Source organism: Cryptomeria japonica, chromosome 10, assembly GCF_030272615.1.
Source record: "Cryptomeria japonica chromosome 10, Sugi_1.0, whole genome shotgun sequence".
Taxonomy (NCBI): Eukaryota; Viridiplantae; Streptophyta; class Pinopsida; order Cupressales; family Cupressaceae; genus Cryptomeria; species Cryptomeria japonica.
Window position 1 is genome coordinate 737,316,977 of NC_081414.1, and position 17,343 is coordinate 737,334,319.

The following is a 17,343-nucleotide window of genomic DNA, read 5'->3' on the forward strand; positions in this document are numbered from 1 at the left end:
CATATTATCAAAGCAATATTTTTATGACAAGATTTGAAAAAATGGAGCCATTATTTTGGCTCATCATTACCCCCCAACCTAGCTTCTTGTTGGTCCTCCAACAATAGGAAAGTTTCTAATCCTTGCATTGATTCTAAAATTATTGGGGTAACTTGTCCAAATCCTCTTGTAGCCAAGCTCCAATAAAATCCTTTCATCTTTTCCAATCGTGTCCACCTCGTGTGCTTTGATACTTCATTATAAGGTGGGTCATTATCTCTGCATGCCATCAATGGCCATAGAAGAATGGGTTGTTGGAAACTATGAGGCAACCAATGTTTTTCTTTTGTTTTCTTTTTGGCTGGAAACTAAGTGGAAACCAATGTTTTCCAATTGCTACCTAACCCTCAACTATAGCCATATGTTCATATTCTCTGAATACTTATTCTCTCATGGGTAGAATATTATTCGCATAGTCTAGTCTATACAGAGTTTTCTGCCAATCATAATAAAGGCGTCTTGGATCCCTTGACTCAACTCTTAATGGCAGTGGGAGATCAAGTTCATCCTTCCTGTACATCCTAAATTGTTCTCCCCAAGTAATTTCATTTTGGATCCATGACATGAGAGCTCTAAGTTGAATGTCTCCTATATAAAGTAGAGGATTCTAGTCAACATCATTAGGGACAACATAATTATGTAAGTATAACTCACAAAGCAAATTTTTAAAGGCTGTAGGAGACATTTCATAAACATGATAAAAATCCTACGACATTTCGAAAGGAATTAAATCTCTAACAATTCTCATTAATTAAAAACAAATATTCTTCTCTTTCAAATATAGGGAGTATATTTGAGGTGGCACCCTGCATTGCATTAGCTATGGTATCATAGTGACTACCATGTCTACCTTATTTTTTAGTTCAACAATTTCCTCATCTTTCTGTTCAATTATTTTCTTCTGTTGATCAATTTGTTTCTGCATTTCTTCTTTTTCTAAATCTCATTTTCTATAAAAGGCAAGAGCAACAACATGACTGATAAGAAAGGAGGGCGGTCTATGAACTGATGCTCTAGATTTTGACTTCCCAGCTCTGCCTTCTACTTCAACAATCTGCAATGTTACGAAGGTCAAATTATCAATCCCTTCCAAGCCCATACCTTCATGTGGCTATTCATGAGGGCTTTCTTCCTCTTTATCTCCTTCTTTGCTTGATTCCTCAGGTTCATAAGCCTCCTATGACTCCACAGGCGAGGTAGGATAAATAACGTCCTGGAAAGGACTGCTCAGCTCCCTCTCTATTGCGGAATCAACAAGAATGCAGGCACTCGACTGCTCTGACTATTTTTTATTTTTATTTTTCCTTCGAAGCCTACCACTTCTTCTCTAAGGTGTTTCTTCGGTGGCTGTAGGATGGGTTTTAGTTGTCTCTTTAGGCGTTTCCACAACTTCCTCAATGGTTACATGAGAATATTCTTTTGCAATTTTTCTTTTCCTTGTGAAAGGAGGAGTGGAATCTACACTTTTTCCTTTTTCTTTCTTCTTCTCCGTCTCAACTTGTTTCTCTTTACCTTTCTCCTTTTGTGCAATATACCTAGTTCTTATTGGGGTTTGTGAGGGAACCCCTGCCAAGATTTGTGTGACTTCTGACAAGGTTTCTTCCATCGAGGCTTCCTCTGTTGCAGGAACATCCTCAACCGGTGACATCTTGGAGGATGAGGATTCTAGGGCAAGAGAAGGCTCTTCTAATTTGAGCTGGGGGTTGTTCTGTTGAACCCATACTATTTAACCTAGACCTTCTAACTTGCACAAATTCATCCTAGGTCATCTGGGAAACATCTCTCAAAGCTTTTTCAACCAATAATTTAATTAAACAATAATGAGTGACAGAGTGAGGCCTACCTTTTTGTGTCACCACTGCATTGATGGATAGAAGATTATACAATACATCAGGAACATTCATTCTTCTCCAATGGCAATGATGACTTAGGACCTTAAAATGGTGAGAATGCAGGCATGTGAATCTTCCTTCACAAGTCAAGTATTTTATAATATATAATGTTATTGCTCTCCATTTGGGGGGAAGGAATTCTCGTCTGGTCCCCTACTTTTCTATTACTAAAGGTGGTTCAACTGGTTGTCTAAATTCTATCCTCGCACTTTGTGTGTCTTTTGTTTCGGGGTATTTTTCTCTGTCTAATGGAAACCCTGTTACCTTTGCAATCCTCTCTTCTATAGCAACAACTCTCAACCCTTTCACCCAAGCTTCCCCATCATAAAATGTGCAGGTGAATTATCTTGTAATGTCATCATTGAACTCTATTAGCTTCAAAAAAAATCTATCCAGTCGCTATTTTGGAATTTAGGTTCACAAACCTGATCTTGCATGAGGACATCATGCATCGTAGGCTCATGGCGAACTGGCAGACCACCCATTGCAACTCTGATACTCAAAACTCGCTACTTGTAGAAATACACCCAAGTCTAAACTCTACAAATAAAATTTGCAAATTCTCACAAGAAAATATGCTCTACTTGCAAATAACTCAGCCACAAATTCAAAATAACGAAAGGCAAGCGAAAAGAAATGCCAAGGGCAGAAGGCATAGAAATAGAATCAAAGTACATAATGTCACATCAAAGGGAAATAATTTGAAATTTAAACTTTATTTAAAATGACATAAGAATTAACGTACTTTCCCCCCAACCTAAGGTGTAACAGGTGTCCACACATGCGAAAAATGACTTAAAAAGAATACTATGCAAATTTCATTATTGTACAAATTATGGTTAAATATATATATGCAACAAAAAATAAATACACACGAGTGTACCTGTTATCATGCCATAATGATATTTGTTGGGGAAAATCCATCATGCATGAAATAGATCCCCTATATATGGCAAGAGAAGTGGTGAAATGAATGACATGGAATGATATGGAAGAGTGATTGGCGAGTACGGAGATGAAACATTTATTGCAAAGAAGGGTACTTCCATAAGATACAAAAGTATTTATTATGATCTAATTACAAGGCAAGAAAATTAGGAAGAATGTGGGACAACAAGGCCACTTTCTATTGTTGCAGGAATATCGGAACCTTCCGGACTAGTGAATTGTTGCAGAAACTCCTCTTTAGAAAGCGACTTATTATAGAGGCGCAAACGATGACCATTAACCAACAATTTGAATTTTACAGGATCAATAGTGGCCAATCGTACTACACCATTTGGAAATGTTTCAATCACTTCATAAGGCCCTAACCATCGCGCCTGGAGTTTGCCCAAATTATCCTTATACCTGGAGTCATACAGAAGAGACCAATCTCTTGGGTTGAATGCTTTGTCTTTGATATATTTATTATGCCATTTCATGCGTTGATTTTGAATTGTTTCTGTCTGTTGCAAGGCAAACTTCCTAATTTCATTTGGCATTAAGCTATAGGATCCTATCCTGTTGAGTTGTAGAGAGAGTCATATCCAAGGATATGGCTATTCTAAGTATTTTATGCTTAAATTCTACAAGCATCATAGCTAATTTCCCACACACCATCTCAAAGGGTGTAAAACCTATTGTGGTTTTCCACATAGTCCTATATGCCCAAATTGCTTCAAGCAACCTACTAAACCAATCCTTTCAATGAAGGGCTACTGTTTTGGTCAATATAGATTCAATCTCCTTTTAGTGATTTCAGCTTGTCCATTGGCTTGAGGATGGTAGGGGGTTGGCTTTCTATGCCATATATTATATTCACTAACCAAGGATGTAATCAAAGTGGAAGTAAATTTTTCCCCTTGATCAATAACTATCTCCCTCAGAACTCCATATCTTCTAAAGATTTCCTCATACAAAAATTTTTCTACCTTGTTATCTTTGGCATGCTTGAATGCTTTTACCTTGATCCATTTTGTAACATAGTCAGTACACACTAGAATGTATGATCTACCATTTGAGGGTGGATCAATTGGCCCAACAAATTCTAATCCCCATTTGTCAAATGGTGTAACAACTACTTGTGGGTGCAAAGGCATCTCATCAGACCGAGAAGGTCTTCCCATCCTCTGACATTGATCACACTTTTTGGTATACTTGACTGTATCTTTATGCAAATTCGCCCAATAAAAACCTATATTTAGGATCTTTATAGTTTTTATCTTGGCAGCAAAGTGTCCTCCACAAGGCTCATCATGACAGGCATGAAGGATATCATAAGTTTCATCTTCTCAAACACACTACCTCCAAGGAAAACTTTAAGAAACCTCCCCCTCAGACAAGGTGTAAAAACCTGGCGAAAGGTGTATAATTGCCGAGGAAAATATTAATGTTACTGGCAAAATTTTGCGGTTTACGAAGAAAAAATAATAATCTCCATTGGCGAATCATTCGTGATCACTCAAAGTTTGTGAAAAATCTTAGCGAATTGTAATGTTTCTAAAACAAAAAAAAATATTTGCATGGGCGAATTGTAATGTTTTTAAAACCCAAAAAAATATTTGCATTGGCGATTTCAACCTATTTTCAAACCATAAAAAAAACATATTGGCGATTTCAACCTATTTTCAAACCATAAAAAAATGTATTAGTGATTTCAACCTATTTTCAAACCATAAAAAAAATATATTGGTAATTTCAAGCTATTTTCAAACCATAAAAAAAATATATTGGTGATTTCAACCTTTTTCCAAAATGTAAAAAAAATATATTGGCACCTCAACAGTCTCCGTCAAGTCATTAAAACACATGGCACACAATTGTCAACCCTCTTCCTAAAAGATTGCCTATTAGAAAATCTCATGGCCTAGCGACAAGCCCTTACGACTCTATCTCCAGCTCTCAAGTTGAAAATGCTAAGCCTTCATAACCTCGAGATCTAGCGACTGAGGGCAACTAAACCGCCACTCACCAATTCTCGACCTCAAAATGTTAAGTCCTCGTCACCGCAACGACTTGGAGATAGTGGTAACTTTAACCCTTGTCGTGTACTTGCCAACATAAAACTGTTTATCTCTTAACCGCTAGCACTTCACTCATAAGCTCGCGGCTTGATCACATCTTCAAATTTTAACCTCGCGAGCTGGGGATAACCATAAAACTTAACCACAAACTGTCTAGTCACTAGCTCGCAACCTAAAAATGCTAACATTGAACAAACATGAGAGTTAGCGATAACTGTATGAAATGAGTTACTCAATAACTCTCATGGCTATAAAGCATGACATCAGACCTACTTGAGACTTTGCGACCAAAGCAATTTCATTAACAATCTCCAGCTCGCTAACATAAAATGCTAACACCCCAAAAGCTAGAGACCTCGCGATGTAAAACCAAACCAACTTATCGCTAGCTTGCGGCTTGATCACCTCTTCAGACATTTAACCTCGCGAGCTGGTGATAACCATAAAACTTAACCACAAACTATCTAGTCGCTAGCTCCCAACCTAAAAATGTTAACATTAAACAAACATGAGAGGTAGCAATAACTATGGTGGAAAGCTAATATGTATGAGGAATTTTTAAGGCTTGGATGTCGACTCATTCCTGAGGGACTAGTTTGAAGGTTTCTCTTGAGTTGAGGTTGATTAGACAAGCAAGGACGATGGTTCGAGAGACATAAAAGGATTGGATAGCTTCTGAGTTAGAGATGGGAGATCACAGATTTCTCTGAGAAATCAGAGGTTTCTTGTTGTCAAGGATTCTGAAGCAGAATTTGTACAATGAAGGAGGAATAAAATCAGAACAAAATCATTCACATAAGATGAGCCTTAGTAGGATGCAGTGGATTTGATAGGCATGACTTCTAGAGTCTAGAGCCACGTTGAAAAGCACCAAAATGATTTATTTTGATGTGAATGAGCATCACTAGATGAAGTGTTAAAAATTTATAAATATAATGGGGTGGTGACTTAATTGGTAGAAGAGAAAAGAAACCTTTTTCATCTTCTGAGAGTGGTTGTTTCCTCAGAAAGGAAGATGATGTTTGAGCAGGATTGTGCATGGAGTTATTGTGTGCTCTGTGATACCAAATGGGTGTTTTTTTTTCTCCCATGTGAGTTTGTTTATTGTTAGAGGGGTTGTGAAAGTGAGAAGGATTGGCAGAGGGGGCATGAAAAACTTTTCTTAACAAGAAAGGCCATGTATGGCACATCCTCTGCTTCTACTCTGCCACTGGATGGCAGGGGGTTCGAAGAAGGAGCCCGCAGAGGAATGAAAGAAGGATTTGTTTGGGTGGGGAGTGGCAGCCAATCATCTTTGTGACGACATGGAAGATGCGACCCCTCCCCAACATATTATGTTCACCCTAAATCTCATCTTTCCACTTTCTCTGATCCTGGGCATGAAGGCTCAAGCTCCTCTTTCTATTTTCTCTAATCCTGGGCATGAAGGCTGAAGCTCCTCCTCTATTTTAGGGGTGACTTTACTTCTTGCCAGGATCTAGTATCCCTTCTGATAAGGGAAACAATCTTTTGCACAAAACGTAACATCTCACACTCCATTTGAAGGCATCAGGGTGATAATGGCATGACTCAAGCAATTTTACTTCTACCAATTTTCAATTGAAAATTTTCATTTATGACCAGCGCATGGATAAAGAATATTTTTGTAATAGAATTGCATATGGCCTTTTATGCCTAATTGCTAAGAGTAAATGTTCTGTTGACATGTGTCTCTTGGCCTGAAGCTTGTTGCTCCCTTTTATTCTATAAAAAGGGAAATTAAAGCCATTAGAAGGGTTCCTTTTGGGGGGTCTCTTGAGGGATCCAAAATTTTGGTGCCTTTGGGGTTCCTTTTCTGGTTCCAGTAGCGAGTCTAGGTGAAGCAAGTTGTATAGTTCATTTACAGAGGAAATGAAAAGCATTTAGTGTCAAGCTTTGTGCAGGTTCTTGAAGAAGTTATAAGTAAATTTATTTGTTACGGAAGTAGTAATTTTATTCAATAGAAATTAAATTTTGATCTATTTCTCTCTGGTGTATAATTCTATCATCTTTCAAATGAACATAATCAAGAGATTTTTCATTTGTTGCATTGTTATGGTGTATGCAATTTTTCATTTAATGCTTCCTATTATGCCCAAGAATGTGGAATTTTTGTTAGTCTGGAATCATATTGAGGATGCACCTCATTGTAAATGGTGGGTCGATACTTAAGGGAAGAGGGTTTTGAGGTCCCAGAAAACTTGTCAAACATACTGATGGATAAGATACAAGAAATCTTGAATGTTCATAGAGGAATATATATATATATATATAATGGCAAGGGTACAAAGTTCAAGATACATGTTGATTATAGGTATGAGGAAATGCCAACTTTATGGAGGAGGGAAAATATGTACATGATAGAACACCTCCATATATATTACATAAACATCCATATCATATTAAATCATAAGAGTATTAAGAATGAAAGGATCAAACACCTCAATAGATAGGAATACAACATAATTAGTAAAACATGCATGCAACTCAATTAAAGGGAATATCTTTTGAGGATTCAATTCCATGATAGATGTTGTAGATGTTGTAGACAAAGAAGTAAGAACATAGTCTAAGGTTGGGTAGGTGAGATCAAATATGTACAACACAATGAAAACCCAAACCCTAAACAAGATGTAATAATGAAACACAAATGAGGGTAGATCCAAAATCTAATCAAATCTAATATAAAAAGAATGCAATCTTTAAATTAGATCTCAAAAAAATCACACTTTCATAATCAAAAGCAAACAAGAAAAATTCACCCACAATGAATCAACTATTATAATTGGAAGGTCACTTCATCAAGACAACAAACCAGTGCCTTATCCTAGGGCATAGAGTCACTTACAATTTAAAGACAACTTGATAATAAACTTCAATAAGATTCATTTTTAGATAAACAGGAATGAATATGCCATTACAAACACAACTCAAATTCATACAAATGATATAATCATCAGATTTGTATTAAAAAAACTAATTTCACTGAAACTGCCCCAAGAACTTTAATTCTTTCCTTGAAATAAATCCTAGAACAATTCCATAATCTTCCTTGCAGACGCATAAATTGAAAAACCCTTGACCATTCAATTCACAGTGAAAACATAAATTCAACACAAAGACAATTATGTGAAGATCTCAAACTACAAATGATATTGATATTATATTCATAATGATATTAGAAAGTAAATTCAAAATGCGATTCAACTATGCACTTATCAAATTCTTGAATAGTTGAACTATTATAACTGTATCAGAGTTTTCAACATCAATAAAAGTGGCCAACTGGCCATCCCTCTCTACCGATAAAAAAAAGTGGCCATCCCTCTCAAATTAATCTTGGAACCCTTTTATAAAATGTGGATGCAAAAAGCTTAGGATTACTTTGAGGAATCTTGGGTAGCAACTTGACATGTCTTCTTTTGCTTTAGCATGGCTTGCCACCTGTCCACCTCTTTGTCTGTTGGCCAACTGAATGCCTTTACCTCTTCCAACTTTGCACCTGAATCTGTCCATCTGGCATCTGTAACTTCCTTGGCCTCAACAATAAACTTTGTATGGTCAACCTCAACCTTGAATAGTGAATCAAGCATACCATTAAGGAAATCAACATCAATATGATCATCTATATGCTTGATTATTTCTTCTCCCTCTAGAATCAAATCAAATTCGCTGGTCCAATCAGAAACTAATTTCAATTCTCCCTTACTACCATATATTGAAGGCAACAATTTACTATAACCTTCCCCAAATGTCTATAATTTTTCATTTATAAGCACATCCTTCCCTGTGAAAAATGAAAAAGTTGCATTCATTAACTCCACCATGTCTTTAGCGTCATTGATCTTGGGAAAGAACTCTTCACTATACAACATTGCAATATCTAGCTTATCCATTAATCTGCTTCTTCCTGACCAAATTTTGAACAAAGGTCCTCGAAAAGCGACAACCTCAGAGGATTTTTTACTTGCCTCTTTCAAAGAAATGTGCAAATCATATACTACCACAAATTTTCCTTTCAATGCATTAATCCCGTATTTCAAAATTTCTAACACAACAGAGATAGCCTTGACATTTTGTTCCTTTTCAAGCTTTTCAATTTTCTCTATGTATTCCTCCATTTTTGTTGTCACATCAACTGGTATTTCTTGTACTTGTTCTGTAATCTGTATTGGAGGGGGCTCATTTGCCATTTTTTCTTTTAACTCCACTAACTCTTCCTCTAGAGTGGCCTTCTTCATCAGTGTCTCTTCATATTTTTTAGCTAATGCAATCAATTGGTTATATGTTTCTGTGTATCTTCTTGACAAATCCTCTGTTTTTGATAAATTCATGAAAGAAACTTGAGTAAAAAATGAGGCAATCTCTGTGTCACTTGTGTTTTGCAAATTCTAGATCATTCTGTTAGCTTTCTTTTCTACTTGGATATTTAGAAGGTGGGGATTTTGAGTGGAAGGGGCTAAAGACCAAGCAACAAGTGTCTTTGACTTAGGATTAAATCCCAATCCTCTTATTACATCTCCAATTTCAAATTCAGTTTTAAACATTAGGTCCTCTTGCTTCCTAATCTGATCAATAATAAAAATATATTGGATATCCCAGTCAGGCATCACAATCATACCAGTACTCTTAATCATTTGTCTTACCTGTTCCATAGTTATTTGCTCCCTGTCAGGATCATATTCCTGCAGTGCCTTGACAATCTCCTCATTCTTTTCTACATTTCCTTCCTCTATGATCAAATTTCATCTTAATTGATTTTGTTTCAACCTTGTCAGAAAAATTTTAAATTCATCCTACTTAATAAAGTCATCATCTTTCATGAACTCATTTGACAACATCACACGCTCATAAAAAGCCTTGAGAATAGGCTTTGTTTGTTTCTCCCTGTTCTTCATTCCGCCCTGCTTCTCTGAGATGTGTCCTTATTTGATGAAAGTAGTGTCCTTGTTCTGTAACAATTTCTCTAGCAGCCCGTCTCTCCTCATAATTGCACCCACCTCTTTGGTTTTTTGTTTCTTTGCAGGTGGCACTCGAGTAGATTGAACTTCATCCCCACTCTCTACATCATCAACAGACACAATAAGTGGCCTCTTTCCATGTGAAGATTGTCCATCTTAGGGGTCTTGTTGCTGAGCAGACACTTCTGGAATTTGAGGCATTTGTTCCATCAAAGTTTCATATAAACTTAGCATTTTGTTAATCCTCTCTAGGTACAGATTATCAGGGCAAAAACCTAAGAAACTAGGGTCAGCAACCTTCAATTCTGCTTCAACCCTGATCAAATTTTTCCATTTTCTTCTCCTTTCTTGTACTTCCTCTTTTCTCAAAAAATTTCTAACCACATCTTCATCATCCAATGGTTCATGGTCCTTTATTGTGGCCCAAGGTGTCATTTTTGGCAATGCACGTTTAATAAATTGTTCAGGATCACATAATCTAGACACAACATTCACCAACCTATACTGTTTAAGGAAATTCTTTACTTCATCAAAGGAACTCCTACCAATGGTAAAATCAGACACAACCCAAAGCCTAGGAAGAAAAGTTCTTGTGCTTCTCAAGGTATTCTTTTTCAACTAGGGTCAATTGCCAAATAAACTCCATAAAAGCAATCCTAATTGGCAAAAAATTTGGTAAAATATGGGGAGGCTAAGGACACCCATAGACTCTGATCACAGTAAATTTATCAAAAAATAAAAATCCCCCCTAGTTATGTGAAATAGACTAGTTTGGAACATATTGTTAAGGTCTCAAAACTCTCCTAACATTAATTAACAATCTTTCCCTTTTTATTCCCATCATTTTCATAATTGGAAAAATAATCCAATTTTTCAAAGTAAAGGAAAGAAGGATGGGGAGAACTACTGTCCCAAACCTGGGTCCATCTTTGTATTGGCATTAAGACACCAAATTCTTCTTTGAACAACTCCAATTCTTTATCTATGAACTCAACTTTATAGAACAAGCTTAAATGCATCAGCAATGAATAATGCTTAAATGTAGGGCTGGGTGCACCACTCTGAATTTCAACTAGAGCATTATGAATGTGTTCAACCACATAGTCATAATCTTTGTTAACATCTGGGTGTTGAATGTCCATAGCCATCATCAGTAATTCAACCGACACTGTTGAATCTCCATCAAAACCCAACACTCTGCATAATCCATAGATTGTACAATGCATATAATGGTGGCTCAATACTATCTGGAATTCTAACTAGTTTCCTATCCATCCTAGGCATGTATCTGGGCATTGCATGCTTCTTGATAACACCTTTGTATTTGTCATAATCCTTTGCGATCTGCTCCAAATCTATATCTGTACATGCAGCACCAGTAATTTGGAAAGCTTCAACAAAGCTAGCTCTGTTAATTGAAACTAGGGCAGACTGGTTCTTTCTTCTTATTACCCTAGATACTGGGCAATAGTGTTTGGCCAACTCTTTGATCAAATCCACATAAACATACACATCTGGCACAATTAACCTCATCATATTTAAATCCCAAGGGTTTGACATTGGGACACCCTTAACCCTATTATTCCAGAAATAATGAAATAGAGCAATACTAGACATATAAAGTGTGGTCGGGTTTCTGCATTGGCTCCATAAATCTTTCCATGCCATTTCATTTGTATTCAAAGCAATGGAAGTCCCTGGCAGCAAATCTACAAATTCTTCTTTGTATTTCTTATCCTTCTTTTCCTCAGTGGCCTTGGCCTTGGGCTTGGAACCTCCACTTGTCGTTGCCTTGCTCATTTTAGTTGTAGGAGAAAAACAACCAATTTTCTGAAATTTTCCCACACCCAACACTTTGAATTCTCCAACGTTACTGCAGAACTCAATTCATTGGATTACCTCAAAGATAGAATGCAATTGTACAAAATCTTGGCTTGATCATGCAATTTATGGTATTTAGGCGCCGCCACTTCTCTCATTAATTGGCAATTTATAGTTTTGGGTGCCGTCACTTGCATGAACTAGCTACGGTGGCATTAATTCAAAGCTGAAGTATTGGAGTAAAATTTGAATTCATGCCCTTCTATTTTATTGTCATTCAAAACTTTTACAAAACCTGGCAAACAAGTCCACGTGCCAATCCCTGATTGCTTAGCACCCCTTTTTCTCTTTTCTATCTCAGTTAATTTTTGGAGTGTCACACAGGCACACAGAAACAACTCATAATCTCACATGATGAACAAGCCTTCAATCTCCTTCATGAGCTAGCGACCAAGCCATTCCGCATCTTTAATTGCACACTCGCAATTGATTATAACAATCTGGAAAGTAACCAATGAGTTAGCGACAATGCTACCAAATCCTCTTAATCGCAAGCTCGCAACCCCTTTTACAAATCCTCAAAGAATTTCACAAGTGAGCAACAGTCATTGATCTTCATCAAACCCTTTAGTCGCAACAACATTTGGAATATTTTTTCTTTACCTACGAGCTGGCGACCACTGCAAATCTAACAAAACAACTTATTTCATCGCAAGCTCACAACTCAAAACTTAATTTGACTTAAAACCTTGTGAACTCATGACAACAAGACACTTAACTGCCATTACATGCTCGCAACACTTTTTGACTTAAGACTTACAAACCCGTGAGCATGCGATGACCACAAAATCAGACTAAAACCTACCTATCGTTAGATCGCAACATAAAATGCTAAACAACTTTAAAACCTGCGACCAAGTGACCAAACCAACTAAGATGCGATACCAACCACAATGCATGATCACAAATTAAAATGACTTAACTGCAAACACCTCACGACCTTGCGATAACATAAAATCACACCCAGTTGCAACCTTGCAACATAAAATGGTCAAGTGCAAAACATCTTGCGAGGTAGCGACAACTAAAATCTCTCAGTTTTTGCAAGCTCGCGACTTAAACTGACTTGATGAGAAAAGACCTGCTAGCTAGCGATAACCATAAAATCTCAAACTCTTTATCTCTTAACCGCAGTGACCCAACGAGTACCAACAAAAATTGATAGTTGCTCACTCTCCAATGTTTTATGTTACCTTCATAAATAGGCGTGAGCAGTGGCACAACATGTCCATTAATGGCTTACTCGCTAACTCTCACGGCTATAATGCATGACATTAGACCAACTCGAGACCTCGAGACCAAAGCAATTTCATTAACAATCTCTAGCTCGCTAACATAAAATGCTAACACCCAAATAGCTAGAGACCTCGCGATTTAAACCCAACCAAAACTTGCTAACTCGCCACTTAAATTGTTAAACATGAAATTTATTTCCAAGTTAGAGATGAAACATTAAACATGCCTCATTGTCCGACCAACCATTTGACCAAACTTGATGTTGACATGAACAAATAAAGAGAGGGCAATTTGGATTTTCAACGCACGACAACTTCGGTTTACTAGCCAACTAAGACAAAAAACAAACACAACCCTAATCGCCATGAACATGATCAGAAATCGTGAAAGGATACTTCCATAAAACCAGAGGATAAACCCATGACATGAATCAAAGCTCAACATGATATCCAAAAAATTTGTAGTCCTAATAGAAGTTGGCATTTTGGAAAGATAGAAAAAATGTTGTTCTAACATCATGTTAGGCATTTAATGTAGAAAAGTAGAAACGTTCTAACAGTTATGCAATATAAACAATTTTATGGATCTTGTGACACAAATTGTTGCATTTCATGTTCAACATATAATGTGGAACCATTTTACTAATAATTCAAAAACTAAATTCTAATTGTTTACTAATAATTCAAATTCATAATTAAAAATATGAAAAAAGTATTCGTTCTGATTGATAAATTCAAGGAATACAATATAAAAAATAATCAATGACAACTATAGTATTGCAAATTGTAATATGAATCAAGAACTGTAGTATAAATACCTATAAACTGACTGTTAAGTCACTTCAGTGACTATATCCCAAATGGACTCAAGATCCTGAAACTGACTAGTACTAACAGGTTCAACTTCATTATGAGTCGGGTATTCAAAAATTTCTTCGTCGTCATGCTAACTCTGAGTCTGAAATCTATCATTTGTCTCAGCACTAGTAGTAGCACCACCATCTTTTAAAGTGTTGCACAACCCTCGTCTTTCATGCATGGATTTCCAGATTGCTAGTGCCTTATCATATAGAAAATCTCTAACATTATACTACTCAAGCAAGTTTCCAAATTTTTGTCTAATTTGTTTCTGATCTTTGATTTCAAAAGCCCTAATGCACTCAAAACTCTCTCATCTTCCACCAACCCCAATATCATTGTTTGACATAAATCAACAAGTTTGAAATATTCTGGTATTGTATTTGCAATACTTCACTCTGATCTATCTGTTTCCAAAGCCTTGTGATTGATCCAGGTGCAAATGGATTCCCCAAGTTATCCAACTGTTGTTTCATACACAATGCAAAGCGTTTACATTATTTTTTTATGATGATCTGAATTTAAAATTACTTCTATTGGTTGTCCATTGCAATATGCGTCTTTTGAAAATGTCAATATCAATTCCTCTAGTTTTTTATGAAATGCCTTTGCATCATTTGGATTACCTCCAACTGAATGTCAAAATTGAGGATACACACAACCCATGGCTTCAAGTATTTCTTATCAAGGGAATCTTTCATGAATCTCAGTTGAAAGTTCATATGCAATAGACTTCAAATTATCACTAACAGATTTAACAATCCTGTCAAATCTTCCTTTTTAACTGGTATTGCTCTGCCTCACTTGCTTGTCTTAGATTGTTGCATTGGTATCTAAAATCCTTTTACAAAGACACATAACTCATTTTTTTGCATTGAAATGTAAAAAAAATTCAGCATGATTCAAATATGTAATTATCTGCCACGTAAAAAAATTTGGGCTTCGCCCTGTTAGATCTGAATATAGACCATCCAAGCCCAAGCATGTCATTTTATGTAGAGTGATATACTCATTGATTTACATAGTTCTGTCTTGGGCTTTCTTAACATGTTTGTTCATTGAATCCAGCATGGGGAGAAGACTAGCTAAAGTTAACAGAGTCTTTATATCACTTAACTTATGTAAGAGATCAGGAGCTTTGTCTACTGTGAGGAATTGCTCATACATTAGTCTGATCAAGGATTAACATTCTGTTAGAAGTCATTCCATTGGTCCATGCAAAGAGATCCATCTGGTCTCAACATCCCTGAGAAGCTTGTTTCCTACTGTTACTCCCTCAGCAAAAATATAAAATTCTACAAAACATTTAGGACTTTGACAGAAGTATGAGTGGAGCTCATGGACCAGATCTTCAACTTTTGACACTATAGGGAAATTACTTACAATTCTAAATGCTAAATTCATTCGATGGGCCATGCAGTGTGTGCGATTTTTCCAAGATCAAGATATCAATGAAAAGTACAAAATAGAGACAAAATATAGGGCAAGAATAAACTGCAATCTCGTCAATAGATAGATGATCAAAAGATCAATAGTTGTTACATACAATGAATATGATCCTACATATATAGGCAAGGCTATATGGATATGTGAGCACACAAACATGACATGTGGATCAATAAGAAACAAGGGTAGGTAGGAAATAGGTGTGGTAGGTAGTAGAAACAATAAAATATTCCACATGAGGTGGATCACCCACTGAAGGTGGAATTATCACTCCACAATAAGTGGATATGATAGAGTAATAGCAAGATCACACCATAAAGGGTGGAAATTCTCCTACACACACTATCCCAATGTGGCACAAACACCCAAGTGTCCCATACCCAAACTACTATGAAATGCATTTCCTAAGTAAACTTAAGTATAGTAAAATAATATCCATGATGAATAATTATTTACACCAACAGCCCCCTTAAGTGCAACTTAGGGGAATGCACTTAAGTCTACAATGCAACTAAGCAATGCAAGATGGGTCCCAAATACTAGGCCATGTTAGTTACCCATGTATAAATGCAAATACATGCAAACCAATGCAATGAAATTTCTCACAAAGTGAGGAAAGAGAGAAAAACCCAATGGGAAAAAATCCTCCCCCAAAAGAGAGATGAAAGCTATACAAGAGAACTTTCATAGAAGTGTGTGAGGAACAAAACCCCATGTGAGGAAAAAGTCCCCCCCCCCCCATATGAGAGAAGAAGAAAAGTTAGGTAGCCCCCCTCAATGTGGAATCTGCACCAATGATAGAAGCTCAATGATGTATGAAGAAACTACTCCATGAACGTCGAACACCATTCCTCCCCTTAGGAAGAAACAAAACCAAATGTGTATCCATGAAGTCTCCCCAATCATGAAGGGAAGATTTATGAAACAACTCATGATGAATGGAATCTCTGAAAACTACTCAAGTGTCCCCATGTCGATGATGAAAGATACCCCCTCCAAAGGTGGTAAAATGCTCCACACTACTGAAAAAGGCACTCCAAGATCTACTAGAGATGAATGTAGAACAAGTCCTAAAGGCTCGCATGTCTCCTCAAAAGATAAAGAGAACTCCTCCAACTTCTATACATAAGCATCCAAAATCATGTCAACCTCAAAAGAATGATCATGTAGAGAATGAACAAGAGGGTCAGAGTGTTCCCTCATAACAATCGAAGAAGGATCATCTTCATCAAAGAGAAGATGAATATCATCAATGATGTCTCCCAAATCCCCAATGTAGGATTCCACAAACAAACCTGCAATGTCTGTCAAGTAGGCATCTCATGAAACTGAGGCTGGAAGACATAAAATATCTTGCTGCACTGAATCACAAGAAGGCAAAACTATCACACTATCCACATCATCAAGTGCAATAGGTGATGTGACATCAATAGGAGAAGATGAAATGCAAGGCTCAAGAACGGGGTCACATGTGAGAACACCCAAGTTCAAGTACCCAAGGTTATCCTCAAAATATGAATCATCACAAGAAGTGTGATCATCATGTGTAGAATCATCATATGTGGAGTTATTATCATCAACAAAATCTAAAAAGGAGTATAACTGAGATGCATGATCAATCACCCCAGATGCAATGATATCTCTAGTCTCCAAGTCTCTAATGAAAACCGACTCAAGTGTGAACTCCACAATTCTCTTAGTTGTGCCATGTGTGATTTGATAGATGGAAATGAGATTGTTTGTCAAGTGGGGTACACACAACACATCATTGAAGGAGTTATCCCCAATGACAATAGATCCTTTCCCAATCACATCCATGTATGTATGATTGCCCATCAAAATCTGTGGCATAGTGCAAAGCTCAAATGTGGAGAATATAGACTGCAAAGATGCCACATGATGAGAAGCCCCCGAATCTAGAAGCCATATCCCTAAATCATGACTTGTAGTAGCACAAAGAGATTTTCCTTTTCTTGTCCCAAAAGAGCGAGTCTTCCTACTTGTAGAA

The 17,343-nt window shown here is 36.8% G+C and overlaps 1 protein-coding gene across 1 annotated transcript; it reads right to left on the reverse strand.

Moving 5' to 3' along the window:
* Nucleotides 1–3,025: 3,025 nt before the first annotated feature.
* LOC131047341 (uncharacterized) lies at nucleotides 3,026–3,415 on the reverse strand. The gene has a single exon (XM_057981212.1). It carries the CDS (start codon nucleotides 3,413–3,415, stop codon nucleotides 3,026–3,028), a length of 390 nt encoding a protein of 129 aa, XP_057837195.1.
* Between the last annotated feature and the right edge of the window lie 13,928 nt (nucleotides 3,416–17,343).

Bases quoted from the DNA above. Each gene is read 5' to 3' on its own strand.
- LOC131047341 (XM_057981212.1), bottom strand. From the start codon at position 3,415: ATGCCAAATGAAATTAGGAAGTTTGCCTTGCAACAGACAGAAACAATT.